Here is a 20,734-nt window from a genome sequence, read left to right as displayed (position 1 = left end):
CCACCGGTTGCATGTCACTAAAGGCTCCAGTGCAGATAATGCAGGCAGCTCAGCCTGTGCACCCATTTGTAGACTTGATAACAAATGTCCACATGGTAGTTGGGGGCGGGCCACAACCTGCCATATCTGGGCTATTGGCCATAATTGGCTAAAGTGGACATGTAAGTAATCCATACCCAACCCTGCAGTAAATCGTGACACTCAGTTTGGGACAAGATCGACTTCATTAACAAAATTATCAAATTTACTCTGTAGTAAAAGTTGACTCATATCGATGCCACGTAGGCCATTTGAAACCAGAGAAGTTGGTTCTTAGGGGCAGTTGACCTTTAAACAATTTTTTTCTCAGAGCCTGAAATGAAGTCTTGTCTTGCAACATTGATATCAATACTATTTACAGGAAATATTTGAACATTTTATTTATTGATGAAATACCAAACAAATCACTGGTTTTTCCTCATTTGTTTTCTCTTATTTACAGCAGGTCAAATATTTCAACAAACATACAACAAATACTTGGTAGGTAATTAATGTCAAACTTTATAGTACATCAAGATTAGGGGAAATGGGAGTTTCAGATACTTTATAAAGCAAGTTTCACAGATTTACAAACATTATAAATGATAATAGAAAAAAAGACGCATTATTCATTTAACTACTGCAAACAAAATTATACTTTAAAACAAATCATACTTTAAAATCTGTACAAGCACTTTCTTAAACATCCATAAATTGCCACAGAAGAGGAAATGGAGGTCTTTAAAAAGTCCAGTTTGCCGGATACACAGATTGATTTAATTTCTATTTTACAATAACTCTTTAAAAGAGGAAAAGGATGAAATAAACCTGTACATTTGTACAATAGGTCCTGCATTTTACGTATGTGGTCTTAAAGGGAAAAAAAGCAAAAAACATGAGATGAGGAAGACAAAATCCTTTCACTTCTCTTTTCCTCTTTTAACACAATGATTCTCACTTGATGTGCATCGGCTTTTCATCCGTTTTTAACCGCTTGCGTTTAGGCTGCACAAACTCATCCTCGGAGTCTTCTGTGAGATCCGCCTCCTCTCCCTCTCCAGCTGGGGCCTGGGGCTCCTCGGGTACCTCTGGTACCTCAGGCTCCTCTGGTACCTCGGGGAAACTCTCATCTGGGTAGAGCTCCAGCAGCCTCTCCTCAAAGTACAAACTCACAGCTTTCCCTGCCTCCGCCACCTCGGAGTCCGCCTGCCGGGAGGGAGGGAAGGAAAGAGGGGGAGAGTATGAGGAAGGGCGAGGTGGGGTGTGTGGGTACCATTGAACAGGAGGGATGAATGGGTAAGGAATGGGAGGAGTACATTAGTGGGTTAACATTCCTAGTGGCAGAGTGGGCAGCCGAACCTTTACCCTCCATGTGTATTAGAAACAGCTTACCTGCACATTACTCTGTTTCTCCTCATCATATACCTGGATTATTCGAGACATCTAAAAAAGGGGCGATAACAGTACAATAAAATACAAAAAAGCAGAAGGGGAGGGGGGATTTCACAGTACAGACAGGTTATAGGTAACAACCATGTGTACCGTCACTACCCTAGGTCTTTGGGCCTAAGGAAAATACACCCCTTAGTGAACTTGTGTCCAAATATGGTTTGTGTCTGTCATCCCTCCATAAACTCTTGTTTCACTTACTGAGGTTGCAGCTTACAGTCATTGGGTAAATCTTGTCATTACATTTCCAAGCTAGTCTAGTCTATGGTCTGTCTTTACCTGGCTGCTTCTGCCTGCTGAGAGAATTCTGAACAGCATCCATAGCCTTGCTCTGGGTCCTGGCGTATTCCTGGGAGTGACAGCTTTCACTTCCTCTCCCTGCTAAATTGTTTAGCTTGATATACTATCCTTGACACTGACAGTTCCTTCACTGATACCTAGTAAGTGTCCTTGGAAATCGTAACTTATGCATATGTAGCATATATGGTACATTGAGCTGAACTGCTGACTATGTCAACTGCAACCAATAGGAAATATTTTAACGTCACCATCACAACTCAGTTCCTCATTGATTTTCTCAAGGTATCATATTGTTTCCCTCTGTTCCATTTCAAATCAATGTTGAAAACCAACCACTTTGTAAATGACCTTTCCCCCTAAACACATCACTTGAAAACATGTTGGACACTATATCAAAAGGTCCAATTCAGATTGACACATTTTGACTTACAAAGCCAAATATGAAAAGCCCACACACATGGGACAACTCTTTTGCATTCAAAAAGTTAAGTATTTGGGTTAGTATCAGATTTAAACTATTCATTATTACACTAAAAAGGAGAATGTAGCTTCTTTTTTTTCTTTCTATTTTTATAACCAAATCTAATTTTGATGTAAACAGCATCTTAAATAAGGTACCAGACCCTTTTTTTGTGCAATTTCACTTTTGAGAAACGTACCACTAACCAGCGCTTCATTTCCTTATCCTCTTTGTGCAGTATGTGGGCTCTGACAAATATGAACAAAGGCTCCAAAATCGCCCAAATTAGTCATTTTAGAAACAGAAAAACTATTAGTATATTGTTGTAGGTCTTTACATGTTGTACACATGAAATTGTGGCATTCTGAACTTAATCCACAACGTTATATTTAATTTTGTTGCAACTCGACTGCCACGTCCATTCTACAGGTAACTGCCAAAGTAAAAGGAGACACTTGATTAAATGAGGGGTATAAAGTATATTGAAAGAAGGTGCTTCCACACAGGAAGTTCCAGACACTTGTAGAATCTATGCCAAGGCGCATTGAAGCTGTTCTGTTGGCTCAACACCCTATTAAGACAATGTTGGTGTTTCCTTTATTTTGGCAGTTACCTATAGCAGCAGGCTACACTGAGAATGGAACAGCTGAATAGGGGAAACGGCTCGAGTCGCACAAAATGGAATATAATTTTGCAGATAAAGTTCGGAATGACAATTTCATGTGTACAACATCCTAAGACCTACATCACTATACTGAGAGCATTTCCGTTTCTAAAATTACGCATGTGGGTGTTTTTAGAGCATTTGATCATGTTTTTTCAGAGCCCCCGTACCACACAACGAGGATGAGGAAACTTAAAAAAAAAGCACTAGTGGCAGTACGTTTCTCAAAAACAAGTGAAATCGCAAAATGTATTTTTTTTTAAAGGGTCTGGACCATTCTATAACATTTGGTTGTAAAAAAGCTAACTTCTACTTTAAGATCCAGGACTTGTGGCACAGTCAAACTACACTGAAATAAAAATATAAATGCAACATGTAAAGTGTTAGTCCCATGTTTCATGAGCCGAAATAAATAATTCCAGAAATTTTCCACACACAAAAAGCTTATTTCTATTAAATTTTATGCACAAGTTTGTTTATATCCCTGTCAGTGAGCACTTCTCCTTTGCCAAGAAATACCACCCCTGTCAGGTGAATGGATTATCAAGAAGCTGATTAAACAGCATGATCATTACACAGGGGCACCTTGTGTTGGGGACAATAGCGTCTGACAAGGGGCGCTGAGGAGTATTTCCGTTTGTGATTAAAGCCCTTTTGTGGGGAAAAACTAAATCTGATTGGGTAGGTAAAATCCATAGATTAGGGCTTAATGAATTTATTTCAATTGACATTTCCTCTTTGAAAATTGTTGCATGTTGTGTTTATATTTTTGTTGATAGAAACTGTTAGCTATAATGAATACAGACAAAAAGGAACCCATTAGCTGTTTAAAGGGTAATCTCTGCAAGAAAGTTATTTAGAATGACAATCTCTGAACTAATATATTGTGGCAATAATGACAATTATAGTCCATGCTTTATAGGTTTGCTTGTTTTGTTAACTCCTCAGTAAACAAATCAAGAAGTCTTATGACAGCAGACTAATCCCACTACGTACAAAATAACTGACCAGAAAGACATTACATTAGTGGCCATGAAAATATTCAGGTTAGAAAAACAGCAAATTAGTTTGGCAACACCACATTCACAACAAACAGTATAGTGTGAGTACACAGTAACTTCATTCAGTCATCCAGTGTTAATCCCTGTGGGTGCACAAGTCCATGCCAAACGGTATGATAAAGATCAACCTTCTGAATAATGTATTCCCACTGTCAGCATACAGTATTAGTGTGCATGTGGCCTCCTGCATCCATTTAACTATCAGTCAGTCCCATCTCCTAATTAAATAAAGGTTAATAAAAATAAAACATTTTTTATTTTTATCTCCTCATGCCTGGAAGTCATGCCCACTCACCTCGTTGTACTTGGCACAGTTGCTGAAAACCAGGCGCACATCCGAGACAAACTCCTTCGAGCTCTGGTAGTGTTGGACATGCTTCAACTGTAGCTTCTGTTTCACCAGGGTCAAGTCCATGGGCTTCTTGATGATCTTGTAGTAATTAGGGATCTGGTGAGAGGGGAACATTGTGGTTTGAGAGCCATATTGGTTCATTAATTTAACATACAGAACATTATGGTTATAGCCACAATGATGAAGTAATGTGACGCTGGGGGTATAGGGCAGGGTCAATAAACCAATCAAATGTATTTATAAAGCCCTTTTTACATAAGCAGTTGACACAGTGCTTTTACAGAAACCCGGGCCAAGACCCCAAAGAAACCAATGGTAGAATCAAGAACACAGTGGCCAGGAAATAGTCCCTAGAAGGAAGAAAACTAGAGAGGCTGTACTCAGTAGAGGTGAAAGGTACATTTGGCCATCAAGGTCAGATAGAATAACGGTGGAATTGCCTTTTACATGCTTGAGATACTTACAGAGGGAGGGACAGGCTCCTGGAACCCCTCACTGAGATCATGGCAGAAAACATACAGCAGGAGGCGCTCACACCTCTGCAGGGAGTGAGAGATAGGGGTGGTGGTTATGCAGGAGAACATTACACAAGTCCTTATCATTCCTCAGCTAGGAGAGAGAGAGACTGAGGCATGTGTCCCAATGTCTGAACGCAGCAAATAAAAATGGAAGGAGTAGCACATCAGGCTTCATGACTACAAACAAGTTGCCAGGAACTCATACTCCATTTTAGTCATTTAACAGACGCTCTTATCCAGAATGACTTACAGGAGCAATTAGGGTTAAGTGCTTTGCTCAAGGGCACGTCGACCGATTTTTAACTTAGTCGGCTAGGGGATTCAAACCAGCAACCTTATGTTTACTGGCCAAACGCTCTTAACCGCTATGCTACCTTAGAGAGCTGTACTGCCTTCATTCACACGGATTCACTCCTCAAATGTGAGGGTATCTAAAGTAGGGCTCTACAACTCTGTTCCCAGAGAGCTACCTTCCTGTAGGTTTTCGCTCCAACCCCAGTTGTAACTAACCTGATTCAGCTTATCAAAGAGCTAATTATTATTATCATCAGGTGCGCTAAATTAAGGTTGGAGCGAAAACATTCAGGGCGATATCTCTCCAGGAACAGGGTCAATGGAAATTCACTGATATACGTAGTGAGGAAATGTATTGAATTGGCAGTGGCAGTAGAAACTACTAATCCTATGGAAAGTCCTTTCAACTGTACGCAGGGAAAGACCTAGGTGTGGGGTGTCAAACTTATTCCATGGAAGGCCTAGTGTCTGCTGGTTTTTCCTTTCAATTAAGACCTAGACAATCAGGTGAGGGGAGTTCCTTACTAATCAGTGACCTTAATTCATCAATCAAGTACAAGGGAGGAGTGAAATCCTGCAAACTCAGCCCTCTGGAAAGAGTTTGACACAAGGTATTACAGGTGGATGGTTCCACTGACCCTCTGGTCCTCAGGACTCAGGCCCTGCTCACTGTTGTCCTTCTCGCTACGAGGCTCGTCGTCAGGCTGGTACTCCATCTCCGGGCTTGCCAGGCTCCGGCAAAACGTGCACATCCACTCTCCACTGAGAGGGGAGAAACAGAAAGAAAATGTGAAGCAATAACCCAGATATATAGACATGGGAAAATGATAGCTGATGTATAGCAAGATATCAGCATCCAATGTAAAAGGCTTTGAGTTGAAGGTGCTATATGAATGAAATTCATTCTCATTCTGACATCTACTGTAGTCAACGCCAGCCTGTGTGCGCGGATCAGGGGCTCACCTCGGGGAGCACTTCAAGGTGGGGATGTGACAAGTGATGTGGAAGACTTTGGGGCAGCGGTCGCAGCAAAGCAGCTCTCCCCCGTTGTTGCACACAGCGCACCAGTCCTCGTTGGGGTCGTCCTCCTTCCCTCCTGCCCCGCTCTGGTTGGTCCCCTGTGCAGTGCGTGGAGAGCGCAGGGCAGCGGACGCGGCTCCCTTGCCATTGGTCAGCAGTGCGGCAGAGGCCACAGTGGATGTGCTGCTGGTGGTGATAGGGGCGTTGCCAGGCCTGTTGGCCCCACTGCAGGCCTCCTGGTCCTGGGGCTCAGTTTTGACATGCTCCCCCACCTTCTTGAGGATGTCCTGGACAGAGGAGCCAGAAGTCACAGAGCCCAACACGGGGAGAGGGGGAGTACGTCTGCTCTCTGAACTACTCATCTGTGGGACAAACACACACAACAACAAAATACTGAACCCTTTCAAGTGGGTTAAGTACATTCAGAATTCTGGTTTAGCGTCAAGAAGTGAGGCCGAAAACCTCTGTTGTTCAACAAGCATCTTATATAGATAGCCTCAGGTAGACCAATACCTGCTAGATATAAACTTAGCAAAAAAAGAAACGTCCCTTTTTCAGGACCCCGTCTTTCAAAGATAATTCGTAAAAATCCAAATAACTTCACAGATCTTCATTGTAAAGGGTTTAAACACTGTTTCCCATGCTTGTTCAATGAACCATAATTAATAAACATGCACCTGTGGAGCGGTCGTTAAGACACTAACAGCTTACAGACGGTAGACAATTAAGGTCACAGTTACGAAAACTTAGGACACTAAAAAGAGGCCTTTCTACTGACTCTGAAAAACACCAAAACAAAGATGCCCAGGATCCCTGCTCATCTGCATAAACGTGCCTTAGGCATGCTGCAAGGAGGCATGAGGACTGCAGATGTGGCCAGGGCAATAAATTGCAATGTCCGTACTGTGAGACGCCTAAGACAGCGCTACAGGGAGACAGGACGGACAGCTGATCGTCCTCGCAGTGGCAGACCACGTGTAACAACACCTACACAGGATCGGTACATCCGAACATGACACCTGCGGGACAGGTACAGGATGGCAACAACAACTGCCCAAGTTACACCAGAAACGCACAATTGCTCCATCAGTGCTCAGACTGTCCGCAATCGGCTGAGAGAGGCTGGACTGAGGGCTTGTAGGCCTGTTGTAAGGCAGGTCCTGACCAGACTTCACCGGCAACAACGTCACCTATGGGCACAAACCCACCGTCGCTGGACCAGACAGGACTGGCAAAAAGTGCTCTTCACTGACGAGTCGCGGTTTTGTCTCACCAGGGGTGATGGTTGGATTTGCGTTTATCGTCGAAGGAATGAGCGTTACACCGAGGCCTGTACTCTGGAGCGGGATCGATTTGGAGGTGGAGGGTCTGTCATGGTCTGGGGCAGTGTGTCACAGCATCATCAGACTGAGCTTGTTGTCATTGCAGGCCATCTCAACGCTGTCCGTTACAGGGAAGACATCCTCATGTGGTACCCCTCCTCATCCTGACATGACCCTACAGCATGACAATGCCACCAGCCATACTGCTCGTTCTGTGAGTGATTTCCTGCAAGACAGGAATGTCAGTGTTCTGCCATGGCCAGCGAAGAGCCCGGATCTCAATCCCATTGAGCACGTCTGGGACCTGTTGGATCGGAGGGCGAGGGCCATTCCCCCCCAGAAATGTCCGGGAACTTGCAGGTGCATTGGTGGAAGAGTGGGGTAACATCTTACAGCAAGAACTGGCAAATCTGGTGCAGTCCATGAGGAGATGCACTGCAGTACTTAATGCAGCTGGTGGCCACACCAGATACTGACTGTTACTTTTGATTTTGACCCCCCCCTTTGTTCAGGGACACATTATTCAATTTCTGTTATTCACATGTCTGTGGAACTTGTTCAGTTTATGTCTCAGTTGTTGAATCTTATGTTCATACAAATATTTACACATGTTAAGTTTGCTGAAAATAAACACAGTTGACAGTGAGAGGATGTTTCTTTTTTTGCTGAGTTTAGATCTTGGTCTAGACAAGCTAAAAGGAGCTGAAAGAGCTGGGCAGTTAGATGTTACCATGCACGCGCTCCTCCCTCCATCCTTCCCTTGTTCCGTTTTGACGTTGGAGGTGGTGGTTCCCGAGAAACCACACTCCTTCTCGGCTCCGGGCTCCTGCTTGACTTTGACCTGCTGTTCCATTGGGCCGCTTGCTGGCCCTGGCCTACCCGCAGATCCACAGCTTATGACACACACACACACACACAATACCTCCCTTACATAAATACATGTATAACTATGTATGCCAGTGAGATTCATTGTTCAGGAGTGACTAGCTTACTCAATGGTTCAGTATCTGCAATGCTACCTTCAACCCATCCTATGGATGTTTCACAGTTTTATGTAATAGTGTCATTTTCTCATCATTGTCTCACAGTAATGTGAGAGCCCTTGTGTTTGAGCAGAGGTCTAGTGCTTGGCCTGTGTGTCATTACCTGCCCCTGCTTCCTGTGCTGGACGTACTGGATGGCCGCACAGGCGTGTGGGAGTTTGATAAGCCTACGGGTGAGAGATAGTGACAGTGAGCAAGGATGAGGCAGTAATATAGAAGTCATGTAAGAAAAACAATTTTCTTCGTTAAACGTGATAGCCATGACAGTGATTTGAGCAAATGATTTAAAATCATAGATCAGATTGAAGCTGTGTGTGAAGAAAGTGTTTGTGCTCGTTGTAGTAGAGTCGTCCTCCAGTACCTGAGGAGCCAGGGGAGTGTGTGGAGGGTCCGTGGGAGAGGTTCATGTTCCCGGGGGGCCCCAGGCCCAGCTGAGGGTATGTGCTGGCTAAGATGTAGCGACTCAGTAGGGCATCCAGGCTGCTGGAGCCCGCGTCTTCCAGCTGATGGCGCCACAAACATCCAGCCACAGGATAACACTGAATTAGTGGTCATTTTTAGTTCACCTTGTGAACATTTCTGATGAAGTATCGCCATGTATATGTATGAGCACCACATTTGATTTTTATCTAAGTTGAGCCAGGTTCCGTTCCACTTCTTACCCCCTCCCCCTAGCTCCTTTAAATGAGCACAGATAGGTATAAAGCAGTATGGCAGAAACTATACTGAACAAAAATATAAAAACACAACACGTGAAGTGTTTCATGAGCTGAAATAAATGTTCTCATTTTGCTCACAAATGTTTTAACATCCCCGTTAGTGAGCATTTCTCCTTTGCCAAGATAATCCATCCACCTGGCAGGTGTGGCATATCAAGAAGCTGATTAAACAGCATGATCTTTACACAAGTGCATCTTGTGCTGGGGACAATAAAAGGTCACTAAAAAAATGTGCAGTTCTGTCACACAACACAATGCCACAGATGTCTCAAGTTTTGAGTGAGTGTGCAATTGGCATGCTGACTGCAGGAATGTCCACCAGAGCTGTTGTCAGAGAAATGACTTAATTTCTCTACCATAAGCCGCCTCTAACGTAATTTAAGAAAATTTGGCAGCATGTCCACCCGGCCTCACAACCGCAGACCACGTGTAACCACGCCAGCCCAGGACCTCCACATTTCTGTCTGTAATAAAGCCCTTTTGTGGGGAAAAAACTCATTGATTGGCTGGACTCTGCTCCCAAGTGGGTGAGCCCAGTCATGGCTGCGCCCCTGCCCAGTCATGTGAAATCCACAGATTAGGGCCTAATGAATATATTTCAATTGACTGATTTCCTTATATGAACTGTAACTCAGTAAAATCTTTGAAATTGTTGCATTTATATTTTGTGCAGTATACATTGAATATTCATCATAATACTTATACTTATCCAATCGACTCAGATCTACAAAAAGCAAAGGGGTGGGGGCCAGGAGAAAGGATGAGAATGGAAGCAGGCATGGTGAGATTTGGAAGTGCGTGACATGTGCCTGGTCCCAGAGGGCTGTGTGCACCTGAATGGGGGGGATGTTTGGTAGGCATGGCAGGTTCTCTGGGTTGGTGACGGAGGGGATGAGGTCGATGGCGCCCACTATGGGGCTGGCAGGGCCACGGTGGGCATGGGCGCTGGCCATGCTGGCACTGGTGGGACTGGTGGGGTTGGCAGCGCTCACGTTGTGGAGAGATGCCACTGGGAAGGGTCCAGCATGACCTGGGTTTGAATGCTACAGGAACAGAGAAGGAGGAAGTCAAAAACTAGAGATTTGTGGCAGGATTGAATATTTATTAATTGTTTAATTCTACCAGGTCTACAACGTGCTGAAAAGTCATTTTTGGAAGCATAATCACGAATCATGCCCATGCAACAAGAAACACGACTACTAGGACTGTGACAATACCAATATCGCAATATTCTTTCCATGGCAAAAACACAAAGCAGACCGAACTATTTGGTCCTTTAAAAACCTGCTGTATGTGAAATATAGTGTGCTATAGCTAGGACAATAAATACATGTGACTCTAGACAACATCATGATGTTTGCTTCCAACATTAGGGATGTTTTCCTTTAGACGTTAAATCCGCTTTGTGTTTTGTTTCCTTGCCACGATACTAACGAGTATCGCGATACTGGTTTAGTCCCGGCCGTAACGACTACCATTTACATATAAGTAGAAAAAGTGCCAAACCCCAGTGAGATGTAACAAACGAAACCTGTGGTCGCTCATCTCAGAATCTACAGTCATCTAAACACAAAAAGGTACCCATACATACACAGTGAAAATCCTACTACCAAATGGCGACAGTTGCGCCAATCAGTAGTACCGGTTTCTGCATAAAACATATTACATTTTAGTAATTTAGCAGGCGCTCTTATCTAGAGCGACTTACAGGAGAAATTAGGGTTAAGTGCCTTGCTCAAAGGCACATCAACCGATTTTTCACCTAGTTGGTTCAGGGATTTGAACCTGGGACCTTTCGTTTACTGGCCCAACGCTCTTAACTGCTAGGCTACCTGTCGCACTATTGTTTACTGTATATGTGATTGTTCTTGTTATTATTTTATGGATATCATCTTTGGATGTGTTGACTGATCAATTTCCCTTTTGTGGAGTAATAATGTATCTATACCTCAACTCAATTCATTAAATGTTTTTATCCCCTCAGGGACATAATGCAAGTGGTGTAGTCTGACCTGTCTCTGCAGCTGGGGCTGCATCATGGGGGAGTACTGCTGGCCGTTGGGCATGCGTGGCTGGGCGCTGGAGCTGGGCATGCGGCCCTGTCCCGGGGGCAGGCGCAGGTGGTGGGGGGGGTACATGTTGGGCCCGCCGTTCATGGGGCCCCTCTGCTGGGCCTGCATACTGATGAGGCGCGGGGGCTAGGGAGAGACACAGCAGAGGACAGGCAGTTGTATTTTCAGGTAAAAGTATAACTGTCATGAACAAAATCATTATAGCAACCGATTATAATATTCAGTACTATTATAGGTCCAAAAAAACATTTAACCTGGGTTGACAAAGGCACTATCGAACAGTGATGTAGTGGGGGGGGTAAATGCTGATCACAGTTCACGGTGAGTAAATTAACACTTCCTATATTTTCAATGCCTTTTTCCGCAATAAGTGGATAAATGCTTGTGCAAAATAAACTAAGTGAGTAAGCGGTGTTAAAATGCATTTACCCTCCACTACACCACTGCTATCGATGAGAACAATGGTACCCTAAAAACATCAAGACATTCAGTCCTCCTCAGTCTACCTGCTGCTGTACCATCTGAGGTACAGCCTGCCTGGGGTGCTGCTGGGACATTTGGGAGGCAATACGCATCTGTTCCTGGATCCTCTGTTGGTGTTGCTGCTGTTGTTGGTGCTGCTGCTGTTGGTGCTGTTGTTGGTGCTGTTGCTGCTGTTGTTGTTGTTGCTGTTGCTGTTGTTGTTGTTGCTGCTGCTGCTGTTGTTGTTGTTGTTGCTGCTGCTGCTGTTGTTGTTGCTGTTGTTGTTGCTGCTGCTGTTTCTGCTGGGCGAAGACTTGCTGCTGCATGTGCTGCTGCCGGAGCTGGGCCAGGTTGATCTGCCCAGGGCTTTTGCCGTGGCCCGGGTGGCCGTGGCCCGGGGAGATGGGCCCCACCATAATGTTGGGAGGGTGCTGAGCCTGGGGCATCTTCTCAATCACCAGGTTCCCTACAGTTGGGGGGTGAGAGAGGAGAGGCTAAAGTAAGTGACTGAGTATGTCTATGCCAAACCAATCCATCAGCTGTAGGTAGTCTATGCCAAACCAATCCATCAGCTGTAGGTAGTCTATGCCAAACCAAACCATCAGCTGTAGGTAGTCTATGCCAAACCAAACCATCAGCTGTAGGTAGTCTATGCCAAACCAAACCATCAGCTGTAGGTAGTCTATACCAAACCAATCCATCAGCTGTAGGTAGTCTATGCCAAACCAATCCATCAGCTATAGGTAGTCTATGCCAAACCAATCCATCAGCTATAGGTAGTCTATGCCAAACCAAACCATCAGCTATAGGTAGTCTATGCCAAACCAAACCATCAGCTGTAGGTAGTCTATGCCAAACCAATCCATCAGCTGTAGGTAGTCTATGCCAAACCAATCCATCAGCTATAGGTAGTCTATACCAAACCAATCCATCAGCTATAGGTAGTCTATGCCAAACCAATCCATCAGCTATAGGTAGTCTATGCCAAACCAAACCATCAGCTATAGGTAGTCTATGCCAAACCAAACCATCAGCTATAGGTAGTCTATGCCAAACCATCAGCTATAGGTAGTCTATACCAAACCAATCCATCAGCTATAGGTAGTCTATGCCAAACCAATCAATCAGCTATAGGTAGTCTATACCAAACCAATCCATCAGCTGTAGGTAGTCTATGCCAAACCAATCCATCAGCTATAGGTAGTCTATGCCAAACCAAACCATCAGCTATAGGTAGTCTATGCCAAACCAATCCATCAGCTATAGGTAGTCTATGCCAAACCAATCCATCAGCTATAGGTAGTCTATGCCAAACCATCAGCTATAGGTAGTCTATGCCAAACCAAACCATCAGCTGTAGGTAGTCTATGCCAAACCAAACCATCAGCTGTAGGTAGTCTATGCCAAACCAATCCATCAGCTATAGGTAGTCTATGCCAAACCAATCCATCAGCTGTAGGTAGTCTATGCCAAACCAATCCATCAGCTATAGGTAGTCTATGCCAAACCAAACCATCAGCTAAAGGTAGTCTATACCAAACCAAATCATCAGCTATAGGTAGTCTATGCCAAACCAAAGCATCAGCTATAGGTAGTCTATACCAAAGCATCAGCTGTAGGTAGTCTATACCAAAGCATCAGCTGTAGGTAGTCTATACCAAAGCATCAGCTGTAGGTAGTCTATACCAGTCCCCTAGACATTGCCGTGTCAAATTATCTGCCATCCTACCACGATGCAAAGGATACAAGCGTAAAAAGAAAAAGGCACAGACATTTAATGCACTTAGTCCAAGCTGTGAAACTATGCCAAACAATCTGCCAATCTTGTGGCCACCATTGGGAATCACTATCATCAGTGTGCAGGTAGGGCATATATCCCGTTCTATGCAATGCTTCATACTGTACCATCGGTGGCCAGAAACAGATTTCCTTGCATACTTCCCTGCATGTAGAGTAGTAAATCCTCTCACCTAGGTTGACCACGTTTTTGGCCCAGAATGTGGGGTCACAGAAAAAGCGAACAGCTCCGTTAGCCTGAGGCACTGGTTCCAGTCCAGCCTTCAGGACCTTACGCAGCTGGTAGATGATCTGCACAGACACATATGAAGATATTGGGATGTTATTGGTTTGCAGATACTTTATAGACTATAGTTTATAGAGAGGATCAATTTAGGATAGTGCAACTTCTGCATATTATAGTGCACTCTTTGGCCTTTGTGGAGAATAGGTTGTGTGCGAGCTTTTCCCTGAGATTGTTTTTGTGTATGTTTATCTGTTCTCCGTACCAGCCTCTTGCTGTAAAGCAGGGCGGTGCTGCTGCCGCTGTTAATGGCAGAGTGGGTGAAGTTGAGCACATGGAGGATCTGCCTGGCCAGGTTGGCGATGTCTGTCTGCTGGGTCAACAGCTTCATGCTCCTCTCCTTAGTCACACTCTGGAGGACCAAGGGACAAACGGTAGGGAGAAACGTTACCAACAGGCATCCAGCCGCCTATGTAATTAGGGTAAAGCCTGACCCTTTTTTATTAAATTAAAACAGTATCCAAGTAACGTCACAGAATAAACTTCACATCATCTGGCAATGTAGGAGCCAAATTAAGTTCATAGTGATTCTTTGGTATTCATTCTTCTCAATACATAGGCCTAGACAAAACACTGAGGGACGGTTTACCGAACCCTAGTCTTGGATTAAAAATCTCCATTGAAAGTGTGTTTTAGTCCAGGACTAGGCATAATCTGTCTCTAGGCCTGAAAGCATAAATTATTATAACTCAATTAATTTGGGGAATTCTAAAGGCGCTGAGGGATGAGTTCAAATGCATTCCTTGCATAGGTACCATGATGGCCTTACCTCAAGCTGCTGCAGTAAATACTTGCCCTTCTTGTTGATTTCGTTGATAAGAGTGAACACGGCTATCTTGATGTCATGTTCCACCTTCTTATGGGTATCAGTAACTTCCTTTATCCTGGATGGAAACGGGGATGGAAACAAGGACACTCAAACTAGAGACACACTAGTAAACAATAAAAGAGCACTTTACTTCTCAAACCATAAACAAGCCCTTATGAAATCTCTGTAGGGTGGGGAAGTGGCCCCTAGACGCTGATCTTGGGTCAGTTTAGCCTTTTCCCCACCTATGGTTAAGATTAGGATTGGAGAACGGGAATTTGATTCTAGATCTGTACCTAGGGGAAAGTTCACCCTGCAGCTATGAAGTCTCCAAACAAGCCACGTTCACAGGAGAGATGGGAATGCTGCTTGTACCTGCTTGTCACCTGAGAGTGAGAGTAGTGAACGTAGGTCTTTTTCTCCTGCAGTTTGACCATGTGCGTCTCGATGATGCCTTTCTGGTTCTGGAAGGCCTCCTCCAGAAACTGGTACCTAAGAGAAGAGAAACTCTGTTCAGCAAGGAACACCAAGGCTTAGATCACTGGACTAGATTGCTGTTTTTCTCATTGTGCCCAATCCTCACTGGATATGTGTGAATGTAACACAAAACCAAACTTATTACCATCCACCACCACTACCGACCAGAATTCACTACAGATTTTGATTTCCTATTCTAAAGATCATATGTTGTATGCAGTACTGCATGTCCTACCTGTGCTCCTTATGCTCCAGCAGTTGGCAGTCCCGGCAGGTGAGTGTGTCACAGGTTTCACAGAAGAGTTTCAGGGGCTCCTGTTTGTGGATGGGACAGAACACAGGCCTCTGTTCCGACATACCTACAGACTCTACAGAGACAGAGAGAAACAAAAGAAAGAGTATGAAATAGAGAGATCAATAACAATACAACTTTTTTTATTTGTTTTTAAGAGTGAAAGAACATGTGAGATAAAGAAATACATTAATTAATACAGTGTATAGTACTGCATGTCAGCTATACTGAGAACCAGCAGGGCCAATCTACTACTACTGGAGCACTGACTGATTCTGCAGCATGTTACCATGACAACAGCCAGTCAGCTGTGAAGTTATAAGGCCTGGATAAACTACAGCCATCCTAAAAGTCACCAAATGCCTACACCAGAGCCTTCTACTTGCAAATAGAAACCTCCGATCTACACGTCCAACTAGGCTATGTCAAATTGTCACTTGATATTCTAGGGTATCCATCACATATTGTGTTTAGGTTTGTTGGACAGTTTACCTTCAGAGACATCCTCTTTCTTGCGGATTTTGTGGTCCTTGGTGATTTTGACCCTCTGGTGAGCCTCGATGCAGGTTTTGCACAACCACTCTCCACATTCTGCACAGAACCCAATGGTATCTGCATTGTCCTCACAACTGGTGCACATCTGAATGAGACAAAACACACAATGCCACTTAGACACCTAACTCTGGCTAGATGCAGCTGATAATGAGGGAATTGTATTAAATCAACCATCCACTTGAACTTAACTGAATTAAATTAGAGTTAAATTGTGGTATACCTGTGCAGATTTTTCATCTGAAGTCTTGGAGGCCTCGGTGGTGTCCTTGACAAAGTAGTTGTCAATGATGTCACTTTGTTTGCAGTCTTGACAACAAACTACACACCGCATGACATTCACTAGAGTAGACAGAGGAAAGAGACAAGATAGAAGCACTGGTTAGGCCTATAGCCTAAATGGTGAAATTGACAAAGAAATCATCATTTGAAATCATCAACAAAAAAATAACGATTTTCTCGCTAATAGTTTGCATACAGATACTACAGAGGTCAGAGGCTATTCAAAAGTCATGTGTAGAAAAGTGATGGATGCAATCATCAAGTTGGATCACCTACTTTTAAACTTTTGGCAACTTGTCCCAACCACAAAAAAAATTGGGGGATGAAAATTAGTTTTATTGCATCTACAATCTGAACTGTGGGGGTAGCTTTGTTTAAAAAACGTCAGCCATGTCAGTTCACCTTTTACAATTGGTTGGTGCTTAAATGTATTAATAATAAAGATGCTACAACTGAATTGGTAAGTACCAAAATAGCGGACTATGAAATACATTATAGGGCCTAAGTAGGTGGGTGCTACACATTGGTGGAGGGTGAGGCAGTTCCCCTTTGAGGGTTGGGATTATAAATCCATTCAATTATCATATTCACCCCAATATTTCATATTCTTTTCAAGATTTCTGAATAATGACAGATTGATATATTCATATAAGACACGCAAATCAGTGAGCTGTATCAAAAGTGGGCAATGATATGTTGAAAATACATATCCTTCAGCTAAATGTTGAATACATAATCCATAACTGCTCCACCGCCCAAACTTAACTCCTCTCAACTCCCTTAAACCCATTAATTACATTTCCGAGTACATTACTGGATGCAGCACAAACCAGCTCAATCCAGTTTGAGCCAGTCTATACCGGCTCATGCTGCACACAGCCGGTTTGGTGTAAGCCCCAGCTGCAAGGGGCTGTGAGTGATTGGCTGTGAGTGCAGCTGAAAGGGTTTAGGAGACCACACCACCAAGACTGATCTGTCACTGCAGCTGTGAGACTTTGAACTGAGGCAAGTCAGGGCGCATACAAAACACATACATGCAGTGCACTGCACACAAACTGTATCGAAATCGAATTTCACATTTTTCTAAATCATGGTCTGTTATTGTTACATTATACCATTTATATGACCTAATAAGTGAGGCAGAATTTCATGCATGAATGTTTGAATATAACATAGAAAAGCAGACTAGGGGAAAACTATGAAAATGGCCAACTTACTAAATAGACATAGCCTAATTTTGTTGCACCTGTCATGCCTGACCTTTCGAATAGCCTACATGTGTATGATGTTGACAATCTTGTACCATTAGTTAACATGTTTGTTTATTTAATGGTTAGGCTGTACTGCTACATATCTACATGGAATCTAAAAACAGATGCCACATTCAGACAATTGCCTTGAGGGCAAGGCAAATAAACCAAAATATAACATTGTATGACTGGCCAAATACTTAATTTAGGCCTATGATTGTTATAATTTGAATCTTTGTAAATAAATAATGTGTATCTTCAAAATATGTTTAACGCCATGATATCGATCTCGTGGACTGAAAGTCCTTGCATCCATAGTTCAATCTTTAAATGTGAGTGTTTACATTTCCACAAACCAAATTCATCAGCTGTATGTAGTTTATACCAAACCAGGTGGCAACTTTATTTTATCTAGACTTAGTGCAAATAAGGCAATATGAGATGGCATTGTAACGAGTTAGGCCTAGGTCTATTGCTCTTATTTAGGAGTTTATTTAAGTTTTTACATCAAATTCATTGAATCTTAGCCATGTTGATAAGACAAAGTGGGTCATAATAGAAAAAAAGAACAACCCTTGGGTAGTTCTGACCACAGTGGCCAAAATACCATCGGCATCGAATAGAAATAGGCTGGTCCCAGATCTTTTTCTGCTCGTCGGCACTCATTGCCTTCTGGAAAATGCCATAATGACACATCGGCCTACACCTGGTCTGGTCCTCCTAGATCTGTTTGTATATTGCAGCCAACCCCCTATGGTCATTGTCAATGCCAAAAGTTTAGCACATCAACGACCATAAGGGGAAGGCTGCAATACGCAAACAGATCTTGGAGGACCAGACTAGGTGTAGGCCAATGTGTCATAATGGCATTTGAGAAGGCAATGAGTGCTGGCAAGCAGAAAGGTCAGTGTTCCTGGACATTATCAAATGTATCGTAATGGTTGGGGGTCAGACATGTTCAGCCCATGGCCTAACTACATGGTCTGTCCACATGACCACCCCTAGAAGGTCCCAACTATAATGGAAAACATTTTACCTTGATTTAATGCCAGAAATAAACGCTGGAATTGTGTTCTTGGTTGCCCATTAGCTAGACCTAAGCCTTTACTTACCCATAAAATGTATGTAAATTAGTTTTGAATGTCAGTAGTTAGACTAAGGTTAATGTAACAAGATCTGGTATACTAGAATTTAGTATTGATAGAGTCAAAGTAAATAGTAATCCACAATTGTGCCTAGGGAGAAATAGGCATGGACTAAACATTACAGAAAACTGCAAAAAAGTTGGTTAGTTGACTTTGGACATTACTGTGTAGGTGAATTGAATCTGAACTGCAAAATAATTACACCTGGAAAGCCAATAATTTATTCTCAGCAGAAACCAAGAGCACCATGTTTCATCTGTCATTTGATTTGTCAATGGCATTATAGGTCTATGTATAATACATATAAAATAATTAGGTGGATGCCTATACTGTCCTATTACACATGTATATTATACACATGTATGAATGCAAAATGTATTATTTGCAAATCCCAACTCCACATGATTTGGGTTAAATGCAAAGATTTTTCACCTTGTCGGTTCCGGTATTCGAACTAGCTACCTTTCAGGTACTGGCCCAACGCTTTAACTTGAGGCTACCTACACCTATTCTGGTGTAGTTGTCATGTCATGCAAAGATCATGTTGTGCGGATGGACAAACTTTCCACCTTGAGAAAGGATGGTGAAACTGAATTTTGGATCCTAGGCCAAGGCGCTTTACTGATAAGAGAAAATGAGAATAATTATATTCTGTATGGGGCACATGTGACATTCAATATGAATTCTCTTCTGGCATAAACAAACCATGCAACTCAATGTACATTTACTTGAAGAGCAGTGCAGACGCAAAGTTAGGTAACGTTAACAGAAACCATCATTCTGTTACCAAATGTTGCATATGGACTGTTCTTCGAGGAAATGTGTTTCTGTAACATTTTCAGTGGAAATTGTGCATAGAGTTGTATGGATTGTTTAACTTAACAATCATTGGTTTTTGTTTGACACACATTTTAAAGCAAAAAAATCTGAGTCTGGGTGTTACCTTGGAATTGCCCATAGCCGGCCTATCAGGCCCAGGGGCTGTTGCCTATTCAGTATGCTGTTGTATTACCATAACTAGATTAGGGCCATTGTGAAACATGTTATTGTAAGAGTCACAATGTGAGTAATATATATACTATCTATCTCCAAATGACGGCTAGTAATCAGTGAAAACCAATATTATCCTGAAACTCACCATCAAGTCGACTCAGCATGTCATTATGCTTGCTGACCATTTGGCAGCTGCATGGTACTCAACGTTTATACATAATTGTTGATACTTGGTACCTACCACTACAGTAGGTAGCAATTGTGCATCCCCTGCACACTTGAAAGTACACTACACTCACCTATGTGGGTGTCTGGCTGTCCGTTCGGCCCAGGCACCTGTACGGTAACTTGTCGCTCTGGCAGTGGGATACATTTCAAGCAAAATGAGTGAAGACACGGTAAGAGTTTAGGCTCACAGTCACGGGTCTGGAGACTTTGTTTACACACAGCGCAAGTATCCATAAGGTTTATTGGGATGACGGGGTTGGCTGGTGGAACTGTTGGAGGTGGGGACATATCGGTTGTGAGTGCTGGTGAGGTTCCAGCAGTATCCCCAGCAGCCGAGGACTCGGTTGTCCCCCCATTGGTGTTCCCAACTGGGCTGCTGCTAGTGCTGCCTTCTCCCACTGCGCCCGCGCTGTTGCTGCTTGCGTCCCCTCCTCCACTAACGTTAGCGGGTGTAGGCACCTGGGAAATATTCTCATGGGATTGTGAATCCTCTCCTTCTTTCGAGTTCGACTCTATGACAATCACCGCATTCACATTTTTCAATTCGGTTGTCCCGCCATTGGTGTTCCCAACTGGGCTAACATTACTGCTAATGCTGCCTTCTTCCCCTGTGCCCGCGCTGTTACTGCTAGCGTCCCCTCCTCCGCTAACGACGTCGTTAGCGGGTTTAGACATCTGGGAAACATTCTCCTGGGATTGTGAATCCTCTCCTTCTTTAAAATTTGTCTCTATGGCAATCAGCGGATTCACATCTTTCAATTCTGGGTCTCCGCTATCCTCTCCCTGAGGTTCTGAATCTAATTTGGAAGAGCTCTCCATATCCTCTTCGCCTTTGTTGTCCGCCATCTTCCTTCCTCTTTGAACCGCAACCGG

At 43.4% G+C, this 20,734-nt stretch overlaps 1 protein-coding gene across 8 annotated transcripts; it reads right to left on the bottom strand.

Moving 5' to 3' along the window:
- Positions 1-404: 404 nt before the first annotated feature.
- Positions 405-20,734, bottom strand: LOC139542637 (E3 ubiquitin-protein ligase TRIM33-like). 8 transcript variants are annotated; one of them, XM_071348306.1, is made up of 21 exons: positions 19,933-20,734; positions 16,187-16,305; positions 15,904-16,051; positions 15,355-15,487; positions 15,018-15,134; positions 14,604-14,718; positions 14,040-14,186; positions 13,725-13,842; positions 11,799-12,220; positions 11,233-11,418; positions 10,727-10,783; positions 10,054-10,263; positions 8,863-9,004; positions 8,605-8,668; positions 8,189-8,351; positions 6,080-6,498; positions 5,755-5,878; positions 4,769-4,843; positions 4,248-4,400; positions 1,411-1,461; positions 405-1,224 (listed from the first exon to the last, which is right to left on the bottom strand). In XM_071348306.1, exons 1-21 carry the CDS (start codon positions 20,705-20,707, stop codon positions 973-975), a joined length of 3,990 nt encoding a protein of 1,329 aa, XP_071204407.1. In that variant the 5' UTR covers positions 20,708-20,734; the 3' UTR covers positions 405-972. The 8 variants fall into 8 exon arrangements, with proteins under 8 accessions (XP_071204407.1, XP_071204406.1, XP_071204411.1 ...); XM_071348305.1 differs by having other exon boundaries at positions 11,799-12,224; positions 13,726-13,842; XM_071348310.1 differs by having other exon boundaries at positions 6,080-6,423; positions 11,799-12,224; positions 13,726-13,842.

Source organism: Salvelinus alpinus, chromosome 17 (assembly GCF_045679555.1).
Source record: "Salvelinus alpinus chromosome 17, SLU_Salpinus.1, whole genome shotgun sequence".
In the NCBI taxonomy this organism is placed as follows: domain Eukaryota; kingdom Metazoa; phylum Chordata; class Actinopteri; order Salmoniformes; family Salmonidae; genus Salvelinus; species Salvelinus alpinus.
Note: the sequence above shows the minus strand (reverse complement) of the source record. Positions and strands in the feature narration are given on the sequence as shown.